A 17,881-nucleotide genomic window follows, 5' to 3' on the forward strand; every position below is an offset into this window, starting at 1 on the left:
GGAGTGAGTGACTCATAAGTCAGTCATTGACTCCTTTAACTGAATTTCCAAATATAAATGAAACTTGGCTCAAGGAAAGAAAGTCAAATGTTTCCATCCTCGGGGGAAAAAAGGCAACCCTTAGAATGACCTCTAAAAAAAGCTTTCAAATTTTCTAAGACTAGAGAAAAAAACCAACATGATAGAAAATCCCACGGCATTCTCAAACTTCAGAATCAAGTGCAGTAAAGCACTGCAAGACACCAAGTGGTAAGCATTTAAAAGTTACCTACCAATGAGAGGGTTACTTCATTCTATAGACTGCCTTTGAAGTGAGCAACATACATACATCAATTTTTACAAATACCTTCTGCATCTACCTGTTAACACTAAACCGCTCCAGTTCATGTTCTCTTACTATAATGAGAAACCCCTAAAATTCACTGATAGAATTTTAAGTATAAAACATGTCCTTCATGTTTATAAATCCAAACCTGCCCCTAGCTAGCTATATAAAAAGGAAAAAAACCTTAATCTCCTTTTTGTTGTTGTTGTTAATCTGTGATTTTGACCTTTCACTTCCCTTCAAATGTAATATTCTGTGACCTCTCTGAGGAATTTTCCTATAGTATTATCCTTCTCATGGTTCTTTAAGGGCCCTCCGCATGGCACAGTCTCTACCTCTATCTCCATCCTCACCTTGCACTGCTTTCCCCCATCTTCCTCTTCTTTCATTCAGGGTCTATGACACCATTCTTCTTCCTAATGCACAGGTGTCTGCACATTCGGTTATCCTCTGTTGGATATTTCCCTGGCACTTACCACAGGTTACAATAATATACTATGGTTAATCACCAGACAATAAGCCCAAAAAAGGAAAGGACTATGTTGCTCATCACTGTACTCCTGGTACCTAGTTCAATGCCTGGCACACGGTAGACAATCAAATATTGACTGAATAAATGAACATAGCCGAATATGCAGAGGTGAACTGGAAAAACATCACAAGACTTGAGCTTATCCACAGGAAAGAGGCACTAATTACTGAAGATGGGAACACTGGGGCGAAGGACACAGCACCCCAAGATATGACCATAGGAGACCAGAATATGCCACTCCAAAATATATTTCTTTGGCATATTTTGAGCTGTTACTCTGAGAAACTACAGACACAGGCACAGCCCTGAAAAACTGTCCTTTTGTAAAAAAAAAAAAAAAAAAAAAAAAAAAATTATGTCTATATTAGTAAAAGTATCTGCATCAGTAAGAGGGACGCTCTAGACAACTTTTATTACTTGAGAGACTTTTTATCAGGATAACAAGACATCCTTTATTCACCATACATTTCCTCCCCTCTACCTGCCGTAACTTTTGTTACCACCACCCCCAGAAGCTACAAGTCCCTATTTCTTTCTGTAGCTCAGGATGCCTCATAGTCTTCAATTATCTGACCCTTCTTCAAATATATTTTGTGAGACTTCCATTAATACAAACACAATGAAAATTGTTTTTTTCCTGTTAACCTGCTTTATGTCAATTTAATTTGGAGCCCAGCCAAAGAACTTAGAAGGGTAAAGGGAGGCCATTTTTTCTCCCCTACAGGAACAAGAAACATACACAAATCAGGCCAACTAACTAATAAGTAAACTTTCAAACTCTTCTAGATTCAAGAAGCATACATAGATTAGGCCCATTTACTAAGCAAACTTGCTATACTTCCTACATTAAATCTAGAATTGCACAGAAGGCTTCATTTCCTAGTTCTTATCCTATCAATCTTACTTGAATGTTTGTGTAGAATACAATATTGCTGAAATTCCCTATTGCAAATCATCTATATAGTAGTCCCATGAATGGCTCAGGTATGCTGTATTTCCTACAGCCACAAAGTGAAGAATCTTTTGAGGTTAACAACACTTTAGCATTAAGATAAATTATTCATATACTTTTACAGGCATATAAATCTGAAGGTATACTTTTTTATACCTTACTGTCTCCATTAAGGCTTAAAAATGCCAGGAATTCTGAATTTAAAAAATCTCTTCCTATCTTTTTATAGAATCCCAGAACTACAAACATATTAAGCATTCATGTAATCCAGAAAAAAAAATACCTAAGAAAACAAATGAGATACCTTATGAGAAATAGCTAGCAAAGAGCAATGAATACAGTTGGTCCTAGATAAATGTTGATTTCTATTCTCCCCCAGCCCAGAGTTCTTCTCCCTACCTGTCACCCAACCTTTCAACCATATCTGCATCATGTCCATGTTCCTTAGAGAACTTCCCAACCTTTAACAGGCAGATAAAAGAAATGCATCAAAAATAGAAACTCTAAATGCAATTCTCCCAAAAAATGTTACATAGCACTATAAGCTAAGTTCATACAGAGTTAAATACATTTCAGGGGGTGGGGGGAAAATAAGAACTCATCACCAGGAAACATGGTTTCTATGGGAACATGCATTTTCAGTTTCAAACACCCAACTTGCAAAACCTTCTGGAACACAGTCTACTTTTAAATTAGAGTGTCTATATTCCAAAAAACAAGTAAACAAAATTTTTATGAATCAACTCACACCCCTGAATTACCATCTGCCATTTAAATATGTATTTGACTTGTTTTTGATGCTAACAATTAGATTCCTAATATAGCTTTCTCTTGTCCAATTAAATCTTTATGTATCTCTAGTTTCCATACTTAAATATGCAAAATTAACTTACAATCCAAAAATAAACTCCCATATACTAATAAAACAAATATACTCTAAATAGAACTTTGAAACTAGAAGATTATATAATTCCTAGCAGCTATTTGTATGACAAACAATTCCTTAAAGCAAATACAGCTTTCGGTCATACTACCTACCTATATGATATACCCTGCAGAATATTAGAAACTCCATTTATCTAGGTATAATTAATAAAGCATATGCTCTCCACCACTTTCTTTCCCAGCCCCATAAAATAGCTATTGGCAGGAATGTCCCAACCTGAAGTATCTCAGCAAACTTTCCCCCATCCAGGGGGCTTCAATCATAACCTCTCCAACAAGAATCAAATCTTAGAGTCCTTCAGCTTTGGGAGGGCCTCTCTCTCAAACTTATTTCTTCCTTTATTCTTCTTCTTTTTTTTTTTTTTTTTTTTTTGAGACAGAGTGTCGCTTTGTTGCCCTGGCTAGAGTAAGTGCCGTGGCGTCAGCCTAGCTCACAGCAACCTCAAACTCCTGGGCTTAAGCGATCCTACTGCCTCAGCCTCCCGAGTAGCTGGGACTACAGGCATGTGCCACCATGCCCGGCTCATTTTTCTTATATATATTTTAGTTAGCCAGATAATTTCTTTCTATATTTAGTAGAGATGGTGTCTCGCTCTTGCTCAGGCTGGTCTCGAACTCCTGACCTTGAGCGATCCTCCCGCCTCTACCTCCCAGAGTGCTAGGATTACAGGCATGAGCCGCCGCACCCGGCCTCTTTATTCTTCTCATAACCCTTTAGTAGCCAATCATCTGTTACTAGTCAACACTTCTTTATATTAAACCATCCCTGTTCTAATTTTTATGTTTTCTGTGTTGTGACTGGACCCTAACTGACATAACTTCCTTAAAAGCAATGTTTGCATTCTAACAATATATTAATAATGTAATTCTGTATTTTTAAAGAATAAATCTCAAAAAAATTAGAAAGAAAAAAATTAACCATATATGCTGAGCTCCACCCTAGAACTACTATTTACTGAGCACATGTAAGGCACTGAAGATTTTAATAAGGCATAATTGATTAAATCATTGGCCAATGGTGACAACTCAATGTGCAACCCCTCTCCCCTCCCTGGAGGTTGGGGTGGGGTTGAAAGTTCTCACCCTCTAATCACAGTGGTTAGTTTTTCTGGTGAATATCACCCATCCATCAGCTATCTAGACACTCCTCCTCAGGCCCCTCCTCTGTCCCCCCTACCAAAGTCATCTGATTAACATACAGAAGACAGTAAATTCCAAGGGTTTTAGAGGCTCTGTGCCAGGAATCAGGGAAAAAAACCAAATATTTATTTTTTTTATTATACCACAGCCAGCCACATAAAGCTACTAATAGACAACAGAAGGTACAAATCGTTTTATGTTTCTTTGTCCTTCTCTCTTTGCTTGGCATAATACCTTCATAAAGTGCCTATTTATCTTCAACAGTTCATTTCAACCATTACCTCCTCTACAAGACCTTTCCTATTCTTCCTAGATTCTCTTAGTCCTAACTATAATTACCTTATTTAAGACTTAAATACCAAAGGCAAAACAAGAAAAAGATTAGAAGGCAATAAATGAGAATATCTTTATGAAACAGGGCATGAAAGTTCAAATGATAAAAGAAACTAATTACACATAAGACTAAATTAAAACTAAGAACTTCTATTCATGAAAAGACACCATAAAGAGAATTAAAAGACATCCTGAAAACAGGAAAAGAAAAACACATATAGCATTGTCCCGCTATCCACGGTTTCACTTTCCCAGGTTTCAGTTACCCGCAGTCAACCATGGTCTGAAAATATTAAATGGAAAATTCCAGAAATAAACGATTCATAAGTTTTAAGTTGTGCATTGTTCTGACTATCATGATGAAATCTCACCCCATCCTTCCGGGACATGAATCATTCCTTTGTCCAGCATATTCACACTGGATATGCTACCTGCTCATTAGTCACTTAGCAGGCCACTCAGTTACCAGATATTCTGAGAAAGAGACCACATTCACATAACTTTTATTAGAGTATAACATTATAATTGTTCTATTTTATTATTATTGTTGTCAATCTTTTAATGTGCCTAATTTATAAATTAAATTTTATCATAGGTACATATGTATAGGAAAAAACATAGTATAATAGGGTTCGGTATGATCTATGGTTTCAGGCAATACACTGGGGGTCTTGGAACATATCCCCCATAAATAAACGAGGACTACAGTAAATGCAAAAACAAAAGTCATATCTAGGCTATAAAGAACTACTTCAAATCAGAAAGAAAAAGGTTAATAACACAAAAAAAAAAGACAGGAGAAACAAATGTGAATTTCACAGAAAAGAATCACCATGGTCCATAAATATGTATAACCAAATAGTTTATCAACAACACTAGAATGGTTATGCTATAGTATACCCAGAAGTATATATGAACTATGACACAAAAATTTTCAACAAAATTTTAGCAACCTAGGAATAGAAGGAAATTTCCTCAACCTTATAAAAGGCATTCACAAAAAGTACAGCTAAAATCATATTTGATAGAAGACTGAACGCATTCCATATATAATGGAGAACAAGGCAAGGATGCCTGTTATCAGCCCTTGTATTCAACATTTTACAGAAGACCCCAAAGAATACTATAAAAAATACATAAAGACTATAAATAAAGAAAACTATTAGAATAAGCGAACTTAGCAAGGTCACAAGATACAAAAGCTTAATATAAAAAAATCAACTACATTCTATTATACATACTAGCAAAGAACAATTGGAGTATAAAACTAAACAAAAAATATCATTTATAATAATATCAAAAAACAAGAGCTCTAACAAAAGATGCAAAGACCTTTAAAATACACTGTTGAAAAATTAAAGAAAACCTAAATAATGAAGAAATATAGTATGGTCTTGGATTGAAAGACTAAAATATTGTTAAGATGTACATCCAGTCAGAATTGATCCACAAATTCAACGAAATTCTATTCAAAAATCCCAGCAGGCTCTTTGTCCAACTGTCTTAAGTGCGTTGGAATATTATTTGGGAAGGCAAAAAGACCTAGAATAGCCAAAGCAATTTTTTAAACAAGAACAAAGGTGAAGAACTTACAATTGCTAAGATACCCAGATCCAGCCCAGAAGCCTCACAGGAAAACACAGAAAACACCAGACCATCAGCCCAGTGTTTTCATAGCTCCATCTCCAGGAACAGATACATTTGATTTTGCGTATAGTCTGACATGAAATAAGACACATAAGCTTTTGTATATGCGAGTGTGGTTCTCATGTTGGTGTTTTCATAGCAACAGGTCCTGGCCACTAATGGTGCATCATTCCTGGTCTGTCTCTCCACACCCCTCCCCCACACATCCATCCTGCTTTGGTCAGGACCTAGCTGTCAGCTCTGCAGCCAATTCTGCCCCAGTGGCCCAGAGCCCCTCACCACACCCCACCCACTTCCAGGATGAACAGCCACAACAAAAACCCAACATATATAGTGGGGTTTTTTCAATTCAAATCAGAGTCCTCTTCTTGCCTGTCTTTGAAGGGACCAAAAACTGTTAAAAAAAGAAAAAAAAAAAATCTTTCCCTGTCCAATTTACTTACCTCTCCACAATTCAACCCACCCCTGCCACTGGTCCTCCAAGTTATTTTCAAACTTCCAAGCCAACTAAAACGTGAAAGAATTTTTGTACACTGTGTAACAAAACAAGCATCAAATATATCTCTCATGTGTGTGCAACTAATTATTGAAAAGATAAATTTAATGTTTAGTTTCGGGCATGATGAAGAAATGGGTTCCCATTCTTCAGCAAAGTCTTTTTATCTGGTGTTAGTTTTTAAAAAGTGAAGAAGAAATGTGCAATTTCATTTTGTTTTATAAAATACTCGCACTTCGAACTGAAGTGTTTCCCTTTAGCAATATTTTTAACATTTTTGCCATTTCCAGGCTTGGAAGAATAGGCAGCAACTGTTATTGCTGATCCGTGAGAGTGTAAAACTGGATAATTCAAAAACTGGCCAATAAGCACATGAAAAATGTCCAAAACCATCAGTCACTAGGGAAATAGAATACCACAATGAGGTAACACTATATATTAACTAAATGGCTAAAACATAAAAGATTAACAATGACAAGTGTTGATAAAAATGTAGAACTGGAATTCTCATATGCTGCTAATGGGAATGTACACTGATACAATCATTTTGAATAAAAATTTAGTAATATAACAATTCTACTCCTATGTATTTGCCCAGGAAAAATGCACATAAATGTTTACTCAAAGATCTGCTTACAAATGTACCCAAAACAATACTATACATAAGAGTCAAAAACTAGGAACAACCCAAAAGTCCATCAACAGTACATGTTTACACAGATACAGGAATATTCTTTTAATAAAATATTAGCAATAAAAAGAAACTACTGATACACATAAGAAAACATGGCTGAATATCAAAAACATTTTGCTGAGCAAAAGAAGCCAGATGCAAAAAAAAAGAAATTTTGTATAAATCCATTTATGTGAAGACCCAGAACAGCCAAAACTGATCTATAGTAATAAAATAAAATCAATAGATCAATGCTTGCCTGGAATTAGGAGGGTGATAATGAATGAGAAAGGTAACACAAGAAAATTTTGGAAAGTGATAGAAATATTCTATATGTCCAAATTTATCTAATTATATACTTCAAATGTAAATTATACCACAGTAACATTAACTTAAAAAAAGTCAAGAGAGCAGCTGGTGGGGTGTGAAAGGGGCAGCCTGGGTGAGGCAAAAAGGAAACTTCCAGGACAATAAGATATTCTATTTTATGTCTAGAGTGGTACAAAGCATAGTCATCTTATTATATTTCTTTAAGTTATACATAAGTTTTCATCTGATATGTTCAGTCCAAGAAAAATTCTTTCAGAAATCATTCATACACAAATACATACACCAAAAAAAAAAAGAAAGAAAAGAAATAGGAAGATTGCAACAGTAGCTCATGCAATTGTTTCCCGACTCCTTAATGCATTGATTCAACAAATATAAAGATGACTAAATTTGCCCCAGAGGAATAAGAGGAACAAATATTCCACCTATGTCCCTGAAACTTGGGGTTTTCATATAAATGCTGGCTGAGAAAGCCTGAAGGAGGAGACAGCTCCTCTACAAGGAAAACATGTCAGTGCAATGATGGAGAGAAACACCTGAAACATAAGAAACCCAGTGTTCAAAGACTATGCTCCCATATTAAACTGATGTACTATGATAATTCAATCCCTAAAGGACCCCCTCAGTCAATTTACACAAATGCTAAAGGCACTCTCATCTTTAAGAATACTCATTAACTTCAACCAGTGGTCCTCAAACTTTAAGTGCAGAGGAATCATCTGAGATTCTTATTAAGAATGCTGCAGCCCCAATCATCAGTCTTGAAACAACAGGTATGGGGTAAGGCACAGAAATCTGCACTTTAGCAAGCACGGCAGGTAATGAAGATAGTTAAAAAAAAAAAAAACCCACACTGTAAGAAACTCTCATCTAAACCTACAATAACAAGACTAAAAATACAAGGAAAACATTGCTGGACGCTTCAAATATCTAGCAACTCAGAGAACCAAACACAGAAAATAAAGCAGAATTAATCAAGAGGAAGAAAAAACAGAAAACTTCAAAAAAGTACTTATCACATACATAAAACAAGATGTAATGACAAGGAAAACATTCTTGCAAATTAACACAGGTCTGCCAAAATAAATGCAAGGGATCATCCTTTTATAAATTCAACTTTCACACGATCTACTTGTCCACATTACTCAGCGACATTCCTAAACTGGCTTTCACAAGCCAAATTTGGTCCTCCATACATAACATAAATCAATAATTATATATTATATTTGCAGGAAAAAAGCAGACAGGTTTCAGGTCAGGGCTATGGCAATTCTATGACATTAGAGAGTAAAAATTGTGCTGTACTGTCAGGGGAAAAAAAGACTCAGTAGCCACTCGTACTCTAAGCACATCAGGGCAAAAATCAATGATTATAGAGTGGCCCCTGGAGAAGGAAATGAGTGAGGGCCAATCATAAAAAACCAAGTGCTGTGCCTGACTTTACAGTATCTAGGATGACAAAGAAGTAGCTGACAAACCAGCTCCCCATCCACCCCCAGGATGACTGGAGTGAAAGCTTTCACAAGGGTCACCAGGACCCAAAGAAAAAGTACCTGCAGGCATGAAAATTAAAAGTACTACAATATGTTTTAGTTAAACAGAATCCACTTTATAAGTTTGTTCAGCTTACAAATGTAAATATTTTAGTAGTACATAAGGTACAAAAGTAGAGAACTGCCTTTTAATATCAGCACTAAGACAATAATATTCATTATCATCACAGCTAATCATTATTACTGGTATTAGCTAATACAAAATGAAATTACAGGCATAAAAATTGAAAATATATAAGTAAAACTCATTATTTATTTATGATATCTTTTATATAGAAAATTCAAAATTATCTCTGGAAAAAGTATTAGAAAAATTTAGCAAGGTGGCTAGATATAAGATTAATATACAAAACTAGGTTGCATTTGTACAAATCAATAAAAAAAATCTTTAAAAGCATCACTATATAATGGTTATCAGAAATTACCAACTATCTAGGACAAAAGATGTGTAAGAATTTTATAAGCAAAATTATAAACTATAAGATATATTAAAGATGACCTAAATAGAAGTAGAAATATACCCTGTTCATGGATAGAAAGACTCAGTATCATAAAGATGCTAATGATCCCAAATTGATCCACAGATTCAATTAAATTAATCAAAAAACCAAACAGGATTTTCCAGAGAACTTGGTACAAGTATTCTAAAATTTCTAAGGAAAAGTGCCATGATACCTCTGAAAAAAAAGGAACAAAGACAAGGAACTTATTTTTCTAGTAGCAGATATTATTATGAAGCAACAACAATGAAAACAGGATGGTATTCACAAAATGAATGATGAAACAGAATAGAGTCCAGGAAAAAAAACAAACATTTTACATAAAAATTTCATATAAATGGCTATCAATTCAGTGAGCAAGAGAATTTAACAAAAAAAATTTTTTTTAGGTCACATGTAAATTGAGCATCCCAAATCTAAAAACCGAAAATGCTCCAAAATTCAAAATTTTTTGAGCATCAACATGACACTCAGAGGAAATGCTCACTGGAACATTTTAAATTTTGGATTTGGGATGATCAACCAGGTAAGTATAATGCAAATATTCCAAAATCTGAAAAATACCGAAATCCAAAACACTTCCGATCCCAAGCATTTCAGTAAGGTATACTCAACCTGCATACAGTAAAAATTAAATGTATTCCTACTTTACACCACATATAAAACTCAAGTGCAGATGAAATAAGGTCTAAAATGTTGCAAATCTAACAATAAAACTCATAGTAGAAAATATAGATGAATACAGCTTTTAGATTTTATAGGGGAAAAAAACTTCTTAAATTTTTAAGTTAAAACAACTAAAATAAAAAATATGTACTTTCAGAAATTCACACAGATGCAATAAATAAGAAATTAAGGAAGGATGAACACAGGATTCATGATGATGACAATCTTAAATAAGAGGGATGGGATGAGGGGACAATATGGTTAGATATAGGTCATTACCAAAGTTCTAGCTTTTGTTTTCAGTAGGAGGTTCATGTGTGCTTATTATTTAATAAGAAATTTAATAAATGAAAAACATTTTCATGAACAGTGGATCATGAGACAACTGTTATAATTAATTCAATTCTATGTACTTCAGAACCAACTAAAAATGTATATTATCGAAAACAAACCCCCAAAACAGTATCTGACCACCTATAGAGGTGGAAAATATAGAACTGGCATTACAAAAATAATAATCTGAATGGTCAAACTAAGAAATTACCCTAGCACACAGATTATATAGGGAGAGGAAAAAAAATTTTAAGGCAACGAAGAAAGATGAGTGGCATCTATAATTTAAATAATGTAGTTCTAAAAGAAAAAAAAAATAATAGAATAGAAGCAATAATTTTAAAATATATATCTTTGTCCTGAGAACACTGAAGTTTTCAGATCAAAAATCTTAGGCAAGACTGTTAAAAAGGTGCATACTTAAACCTACGCTAGTGAAATTTCTGAACTCTTAAAACCAAAGTGAAAATCTTACAAACTTGCAGAGTTAACAACTTATCTACAAAAAAAAACAGAACAAAAAAGCAGAGTTGCCTCAAACCATCAAAAAGTATTATGCAACATAAAAAAAAGTTAACATCAGTCAAATGTTAAAAACTAATTAGCTACTAATAATCTGCTCATAATACAATTAAGAAAATTTCTCACTTAGAATTACAATTCCATATTATCTCAACAAAACCAGGAATACTCTAAGAAAAAACATGCTAAAAGGTCTTATCTAAATGGGGACTAGTGGAGGAAAAGAAAAACAATTATTAATTTTTTATATATGTCAGAAAAATATGTTTAAATACACTTGTTTAAAAATAAAAGAATAGGAATAAAAAAGAATGTTAAAGGCAACGGTAGGTAGGAGTGGTGATACAATGAAAACTTGATCCATCAAAACTGAATGGAGAAAACAAAACTAATAAATGGAAAATCAGTGACAATAAAAGATTAAATTTATCAGTTATCACCATATGTGAATGGTTAAATTGTAAAACACAAACAACAACACAAGTTTGGATTACATCCATTAGAAATACAAATAGAATTTGACAAAATCACATTAAAAGTAGAACAGACATCAACATATCTCAGAATTTAAAAGATAAAGAAAACAATATGAAACATTCAAATAACACTATTCGTTCATTTCATATATAAATATAAAACTCCGTAACTTTCAGAAAATATACATACTTTTCATATACTCATCAAAATCTCATGTATTTGGTCATAGAAATGTTAAATTTCTAAAGCTAATAAAAATCATTCTCTAAACATAGTCCAATGAAACTAAAAATCAACAATACTTCAAAAATGCCATCTTGGAAAGTAAACAAAAAACTTTTATTTAAGAAAGTCAAATCCAAAACAAAAATCAGAAGAAAATTCAAAGCCCAAAATGCTGTCCATTAGTAAATATAATAGGAAATTCACTACATGTTGTGTTCAGGTTATAAAAAGAATAATAAACACCAAAAAGAGTACAAAGATGAAATTATTAAAGACAAAAGCAAAAATAAATAAATTAGAAAACAAAACAGAACTAATAAATCAAACAAAGCTGGATTTTGGAAAGACCAATAAAATGAATCAGCACCTGGCAAACATTACTAAGCACAAACAGGAATAAGGCGGATGTATCTATATACACAATTTAAGAAAAACTTTAGACCAATAAAGACAGAAACCTAAATGAAATGAAAAACTGTCTGGCTAGACTTTCTAGAACTATAGAACATTTTTAAAATTTCACTCTAGAAAAAGCAAAAAATCTAAAAGACAATAAATAAAATTGAGAAAGTTTATCTAAAATTTGCTCTAAATAAGAGTTCAGGCTTGATACAGTCATAATCACCAATCTTCAAAGTAAAATGTACTTCAGTTGAACCACATCTAGTTTTTTAAATCAAAAATGATTATATACCACCAATTTTTAATGGCTCAACCTAATCCTACACTAAACAATTTCAAAAGCACAGGAAAACAAAAAGCTTTCTAATTACTTTATGAGTTAACCTTATATTAGTAGCCCATATGTACACAAGCAAACCTTGTGTACAAAAAATCCTAGGGGGACTGGTTCCAGAACCCTCAAGGATACCAAAATCCGTGAATCCTCAAGTCCCCTTACATAAAATGGTGCAGTATTCGCAACATATAATGTACACACATCCTCCAGTATACATTAAATCATCTCTAGATTACTTATAATCCTTAATATAATGTAAATGCCATGTAAATAGTTGTACTGTTTAGGGAATAATGACAAGAAAAAAAACTCTGTACATGTTTAATACAAACACAACCATTCTTTTTTTTTTTTTTTTTCAGAATATTTTCGATCTACAGTTGGTTGAATCGTGGATACAGAAGGCCAATTGTATACTAAATCCTAAGTTAAAATTTAGTATATTAAATTTGGGAATACATTTTTTAAAAAAGCATCATGACCAATTAGAGTTTTACCAGAAATTCAAGGATAGTCCAAACAACAGAGTTTTATGGTTAAGAGCAGGGATTTATGAGTCTAATAACCCTGAGTTTAAATCCTACCTTCAACACATACTAGGGATGAGTTTTCTAATACTATTTACTCAGCTATAACAAGAAAGGGCAAAAATAGTGCTCACTTCATAAAGTGGTTGGGAAGATTAAATGAAAAAAATTCGTAAGACTCTTACATAGTGCCGTACACATGTTACATAGTCAATATTCATGTATGTTGTCTACAATTCTTATTTTATTGACAAATAAAATATCACATCATTCATGGAAAAGAAAGACATTTGATTAAAAGTTAATATCTAAATCTGTTTTTAAAACATTTATAAAACTTAGGAATATAAGGAAATTTCCGTATCATGAGGAAATAATACATAACAGAAACATTAATCCTAGTAATCTTAGCTACAGCAGTAAAATAAGAAAATGAAAAAAGTAGTATAAATAATACAAGAACTGATGAGAATTCATTAAGAAGGCTGGATACAATGTTAACATACAGATCAAAATTAGGTGAGAAAGGGAATAAGCAGCTGGAACCCTCTCTTTCTGCCCAAATCAAGCCTTATGCTAATAACAAGATAACCAATTCATTCCTAGTAAAGAATATCCCTTTTATGTAACATTTAAAGTGATTTAATAATGTTAACTGTCAATTGCTGTATTGTATATTTTTATAACCTGAGGTGATATCTAAATTGGAAAATACTACATGTCATTTTAACTAAGAAATTTACCCTGAATCCAGTTTGTATTGTTTTTCAAGTTTTAACTCTGAACTTGGTTAATCTGGGACATCCTTTCCACCTACCCGCCACCATTTATATAATTAAATGAAAGTTGACTGCAGACCCAGAAGATTACTCTGCCTCCATCCTCTATTATTTCTTTTTTTCATCCTCCCTATACAGAATAAATGCTTACTTAGCTCCATGAAACACTCTGATCTAAAGAAGTTGCTCAAGTCTAATCATACCAACTTTAAGGCTTTAGAAGATTCAGAACCATTTAATGACTTGCCAAAGGTCACAGTAAATTGATTTAGATCTACTCCACATCCTCTTTTCACTACCACTGCCTATTTTCCTAGCATGAGCACAGTTTCAAGCCTTTGTTGTTTCTCAATAATTTTTAAATCTTGAGATTCAGTTAAGGAACTAAAATAAGTACTGTACTTGCATTCCTTCTGAAATCCATTCACTCATTATTCCATTCATTGAATATGTGCTGAGTCCTACTAAGTGCAAAGCACTATTCTAAACACTAGAGTGAAACAATACAGGCAAAGTACCTACCCTTAGGAAACTAATATTTTATTCAAATCAGAAGGATGAATTTAATGTAAATAGTACCCTGTTCGTTTCGCTCTAAAATTAGTTTGGTCTCTGGAAGGAAACCTCCTAATGCTACCCTATAGAATCCTCATTTGGAACTTGAATCTATGTATCAAATTTCTCAGATCTAAGGCTCCTACACTTAGGTAAATATCAAGCACAAAGGCTAAAGATACACATCTAAGACAAAAATTACCACAGGATTTAACTGTAGTTAATCTGCTGCCAACTCCACCTCACCTGTAACATCTAAACCTCAGAAAAGCAGCTCTCTGCAGTTTTACTACATCTCATAACTCTCAGCTTGGCCAAACTCCAGCAATCAACCAAAGAACACATCAAAGACAAAGGCAGCACCTTGCTTCATCCTACTACACTGTGACAAAGACTGATAAACTTTGTAGATGAACGAAAAACTAATGAAAGTTTTGCATAGTGCCGCTTTTTTAAAAGATTACTAATCTTACATCACTCTGAGAAAAAAGAAAAAAAAATCTTGAAAATCTGGGAAACCATTCCAAACACCATAATATAGCTATTTACCTAAAACTTACAAGCACAGGCACACACACACACATGCACAATTTTTTTAAACAGAGCAGAAAACCGGCTAAAATTCTGATTATGCAATATGCCCTAGACACTTCTCCTTTTACGGATAATCCATTAAATTTCTAAGTGAAAACAGTTTCACTTTTGTTTCTTCTAAGTATGAAGTTCACTTCCTAGTCGCTAGCTTGAAGTCCACTTCCTGGTAACTAGCTTGATGGATGTGTAAACCTGTCAATTTATTTGAGGTAGATGGCTTAAAGTATTTATGTCCATATAAATATTTTTAAAATAGTTCTAAGATAAGTAACAAAGTAATAGTGTATTAATATGGAAAGCAAACACACATTTAGGTGTTTCTTTAAAAAAAAAAACCTAAATATCTTGATGGAAGTATAAAAATACACTATGTTGCTCTAAAAAGTTTCCCCAGTATCAACTAAATGATCTAAAACACACACACACACACACCCTAAAAACAGGACCATAATGGTAATATTTTGAATTAACTACACCCTTTGTTAAACTAGGAAATTGGACTTGACAGCCAAGATCACTTTCAGTAACTTTATTCTTGATTCTACAATTTTCCGTACAACCTCTGACCCACACAATAGAGCCTGCATTAAATGATTCTATGCTAAAGAAGCAGGTTAGTCAAAATCAACTTAAAAAAAAACTCACAAACTTACAATAAAGTTCTTAATATTGTTCAAACTTGAGATGTGAAAAATATGAGCTAGATTTCCCACTTTGAAACAGATTTTAATATTCAACACTGCAAACAATTATAAACAAATGATACCAAACATCTTAAATATTGCTTAGTATTCACGACCATGTGATCCTTCCTAAACTTTAACTCTATCACATACTCAACATCAAGAACTAAATTTTAAGGTATGCAAAATAGAACAGAGAACATTAGGAGGTAAACTGTTTTAAACTCCCATTAAGTTTTGAATTATTTCACTGTAAATAAATTGCAGTCTGTAATAATTTTCTAAATTTACTAGTAACATCAACATACAATAGTTTCAAAAACAACTTTCTCAAGCTGACTAAAATAACAATATACTATCCTTGCTTTCCAAACTCCTTGAGCATCTTCAATTACTTCAAAGTAGTATCATAAAATTCTAAAAATAATCTCAAAGCAAAAATGTAGCAGGCTATGAGTATACAGATAGTCCATTTTAGGACAGTTGGCCCTATATCCAAAGTCAAGCACAGGTAGGATATTACTATGCTAAAACTACAACAGGGTGGGGCATTCATTACTCACCCAAATAAACCAACACTGCTTTGGTGGTTTGATCACAGTAAACCCTAATTACCCTCTAACAACTAAGGCAATGTTTTTCCCTCTTGTCCAAAATGCTTTTCACTCAAATGAAAAAAAAAAAAAAAAAAAAAAATTAAGTCATGCCCAACTACTCTTTAGGCTACAGTGCAAGCCATGATAGTGCACATAAGATTCTGACAGTGAAATCTGTACGAGCAGGATAATCTCTTACTATTCATTTTAATGATATGAAGCTCCACAAACATTTTCTTTTTTTGCTTTAGTGAGTGACCATTTGAATGTATGACTGATCCAAGTGTAAAAGGTGAACGATGTAACAAGGTCAAACTTAGGGGACAAAAGATTCCTGGAATAACATGGCTAGAAAGGTTTCCTGTCTTAAGGACGGTTTCTATATTCAGAGCAAAAAAAGAAAGAAAGAAAGAAACCGAAAAAGGAAAAGAAACCAACCAAACCACCTATTTCTAAATAGAGTCCACCTGGCCAGTGTACAAACCCCGCAAGGCAGATAATTCAATTTTGGTGGAAACCTTTTTTTTTTGCAAAATAGCAGGCCTGGAATACTATCTTCCACATACAAACTGTGTTTAGAAGGGATGACAACTGGCTCTTTCCTTTTTTTTTTAAAGGAAGGAGAATAAAGTTTAATTAAGAAGCACTGGAGGAATGTGAGGGTCGCTCTCAATACCTGGCACCGCCTGCTACTAGAAAACAATCGGCAGAAAGAAGTGGATTCAAACCCTCAAACTACACCCCGCTTCCCACACACAGCCTGGCACCGGGCGCGACGCCCCCACAGCGAGCAGCAGGAACGAAAGGTGGCGGAGGAGGAAGCCCGGGGCGGCCGAGGCCCGAGCGGCGGCGGGAGGGGACTGCACGTCGGAAGGAGCAGGGCCGGGACGGCTCGCGGCTCGCCTCACCTTCTGCGCCGCGCTCTGCTGCAGCACATTCTGCTCCACGGTCATGGCCCCCGCGGCGACGACGGCGGCGGCGGCGGTGGCGTCCGGCTCCTCGTGCCTCAGTCGGCACTGGCTGCCGCGCTCCGCCGAGCTCCAGGGAGCGGCACGGACGGCCGGGGAGGACAGCGCCTCCGCCAGCCAGGCGCGAAGGCGATGGCGGCCGGCGTGCGCGGGCACCGCGGGCAGGCGGCGAAGCGCGGGCTGCGAGGGCCACGGCAGCCCCACGTTTCCTCGCGGCCCGCCTCACAGAGGCTTGTCCGCGGCGGCCCGGGCCATGAGCGGGCGGCGGACGCCGGGGCGCGGGAGGGCGCGAGTAAGTCGGGCAGCGTCACGCGTTCGCGCGCTCTTTCCCTGGCGGCTCGCGGGCCACTGCGGGGAAGGGAGAGAGGGGACGAGGGAGCGGCCGGCCGGAATGGCGCTGTCCTCCTCCCTCCCCGACTCCTCCTCCCCTCCCCGCCCCCAACAGCCGTCACCGCCCCCACCCGGCGGCTCCTCCCCCGCAGAGCCCCGCCCCCCTGCCGCCCTAACCCTACATTGTGACCCGCGGGGCGGTGGGGCGGGGTGGGGCCGGCGCGTAGCCCCGCCCCCGGGGCCAGTCCCGCCCGCCCGGCGCGGGCTCGGCGCTCCCCTGTGGGGTGAGGGCGAGCCCGCGGGCTGGGCCCGGGAGCCGCCCCTGCGGTAGGTTGCACCGACGTCTGCCCTAGACTCTGCAAGGCTCCGAGCGGAGGCCGGAGGGCAGCGCCCCTCCCTGCGACCGGGACGTGTCTGATCGCCGGCTTGCCCAAAGCCTTCAAAACAAACATTTCCCAACA

At 35.9% G+C, this 17,881-nt stretch overlaps 1 protein-coding gene across 9 annotated transcripts in view; it reads right to left on the reverse strand.

The window, feature by feature from the left end:
- The window catches only part of USP25 (ubiquitin specific peptidase 25), a 137,236-nt gene extending 119,753 nt beyond the window's left edge, over nucleotides 1–17,483 (reverse strand). For 8 of the 9 annotated variants that reach the window (XM_069472442.1, XM_069472445.1, XM_069472444.1 and 5 more), the window contains exon 1: nucleotides 17,031–17,483. Coding sequence is in view for 3 of the 9 variants with exons in the window: in XM_069472438.1 (XP_069328539.1) it covers nucleotides 17,031–17,075 (45 nt within the window). In the remaining 6 variants the exon portion in view is untranslated. Of the gene's footprint in view, nucleotides 1–16,798 lie in introns of all 9 variants that reach the window. The other variant, XM_069472441.1, reaches the window with a different exon arrangement.
- Between the last annotated feature and the right edge of the window lie 398 nt (nucleotides 17,484–17,881).

This window comes from Eulemur rufifrons, chromosome 7 (genome assembly GCF_041146395.1).
Source record: "Eulemur rufifrons isolate Redbay chromosome 7, OSU_ERuf_1, whole genome shotgun sequence".
Taxonomy (NCBI): domain Eukaryota; kingdom Metazoa; phylum Chordata; class Mammalia; order Primates; family Lemuridae; genus Eulemur; species Eulemur rufifrons.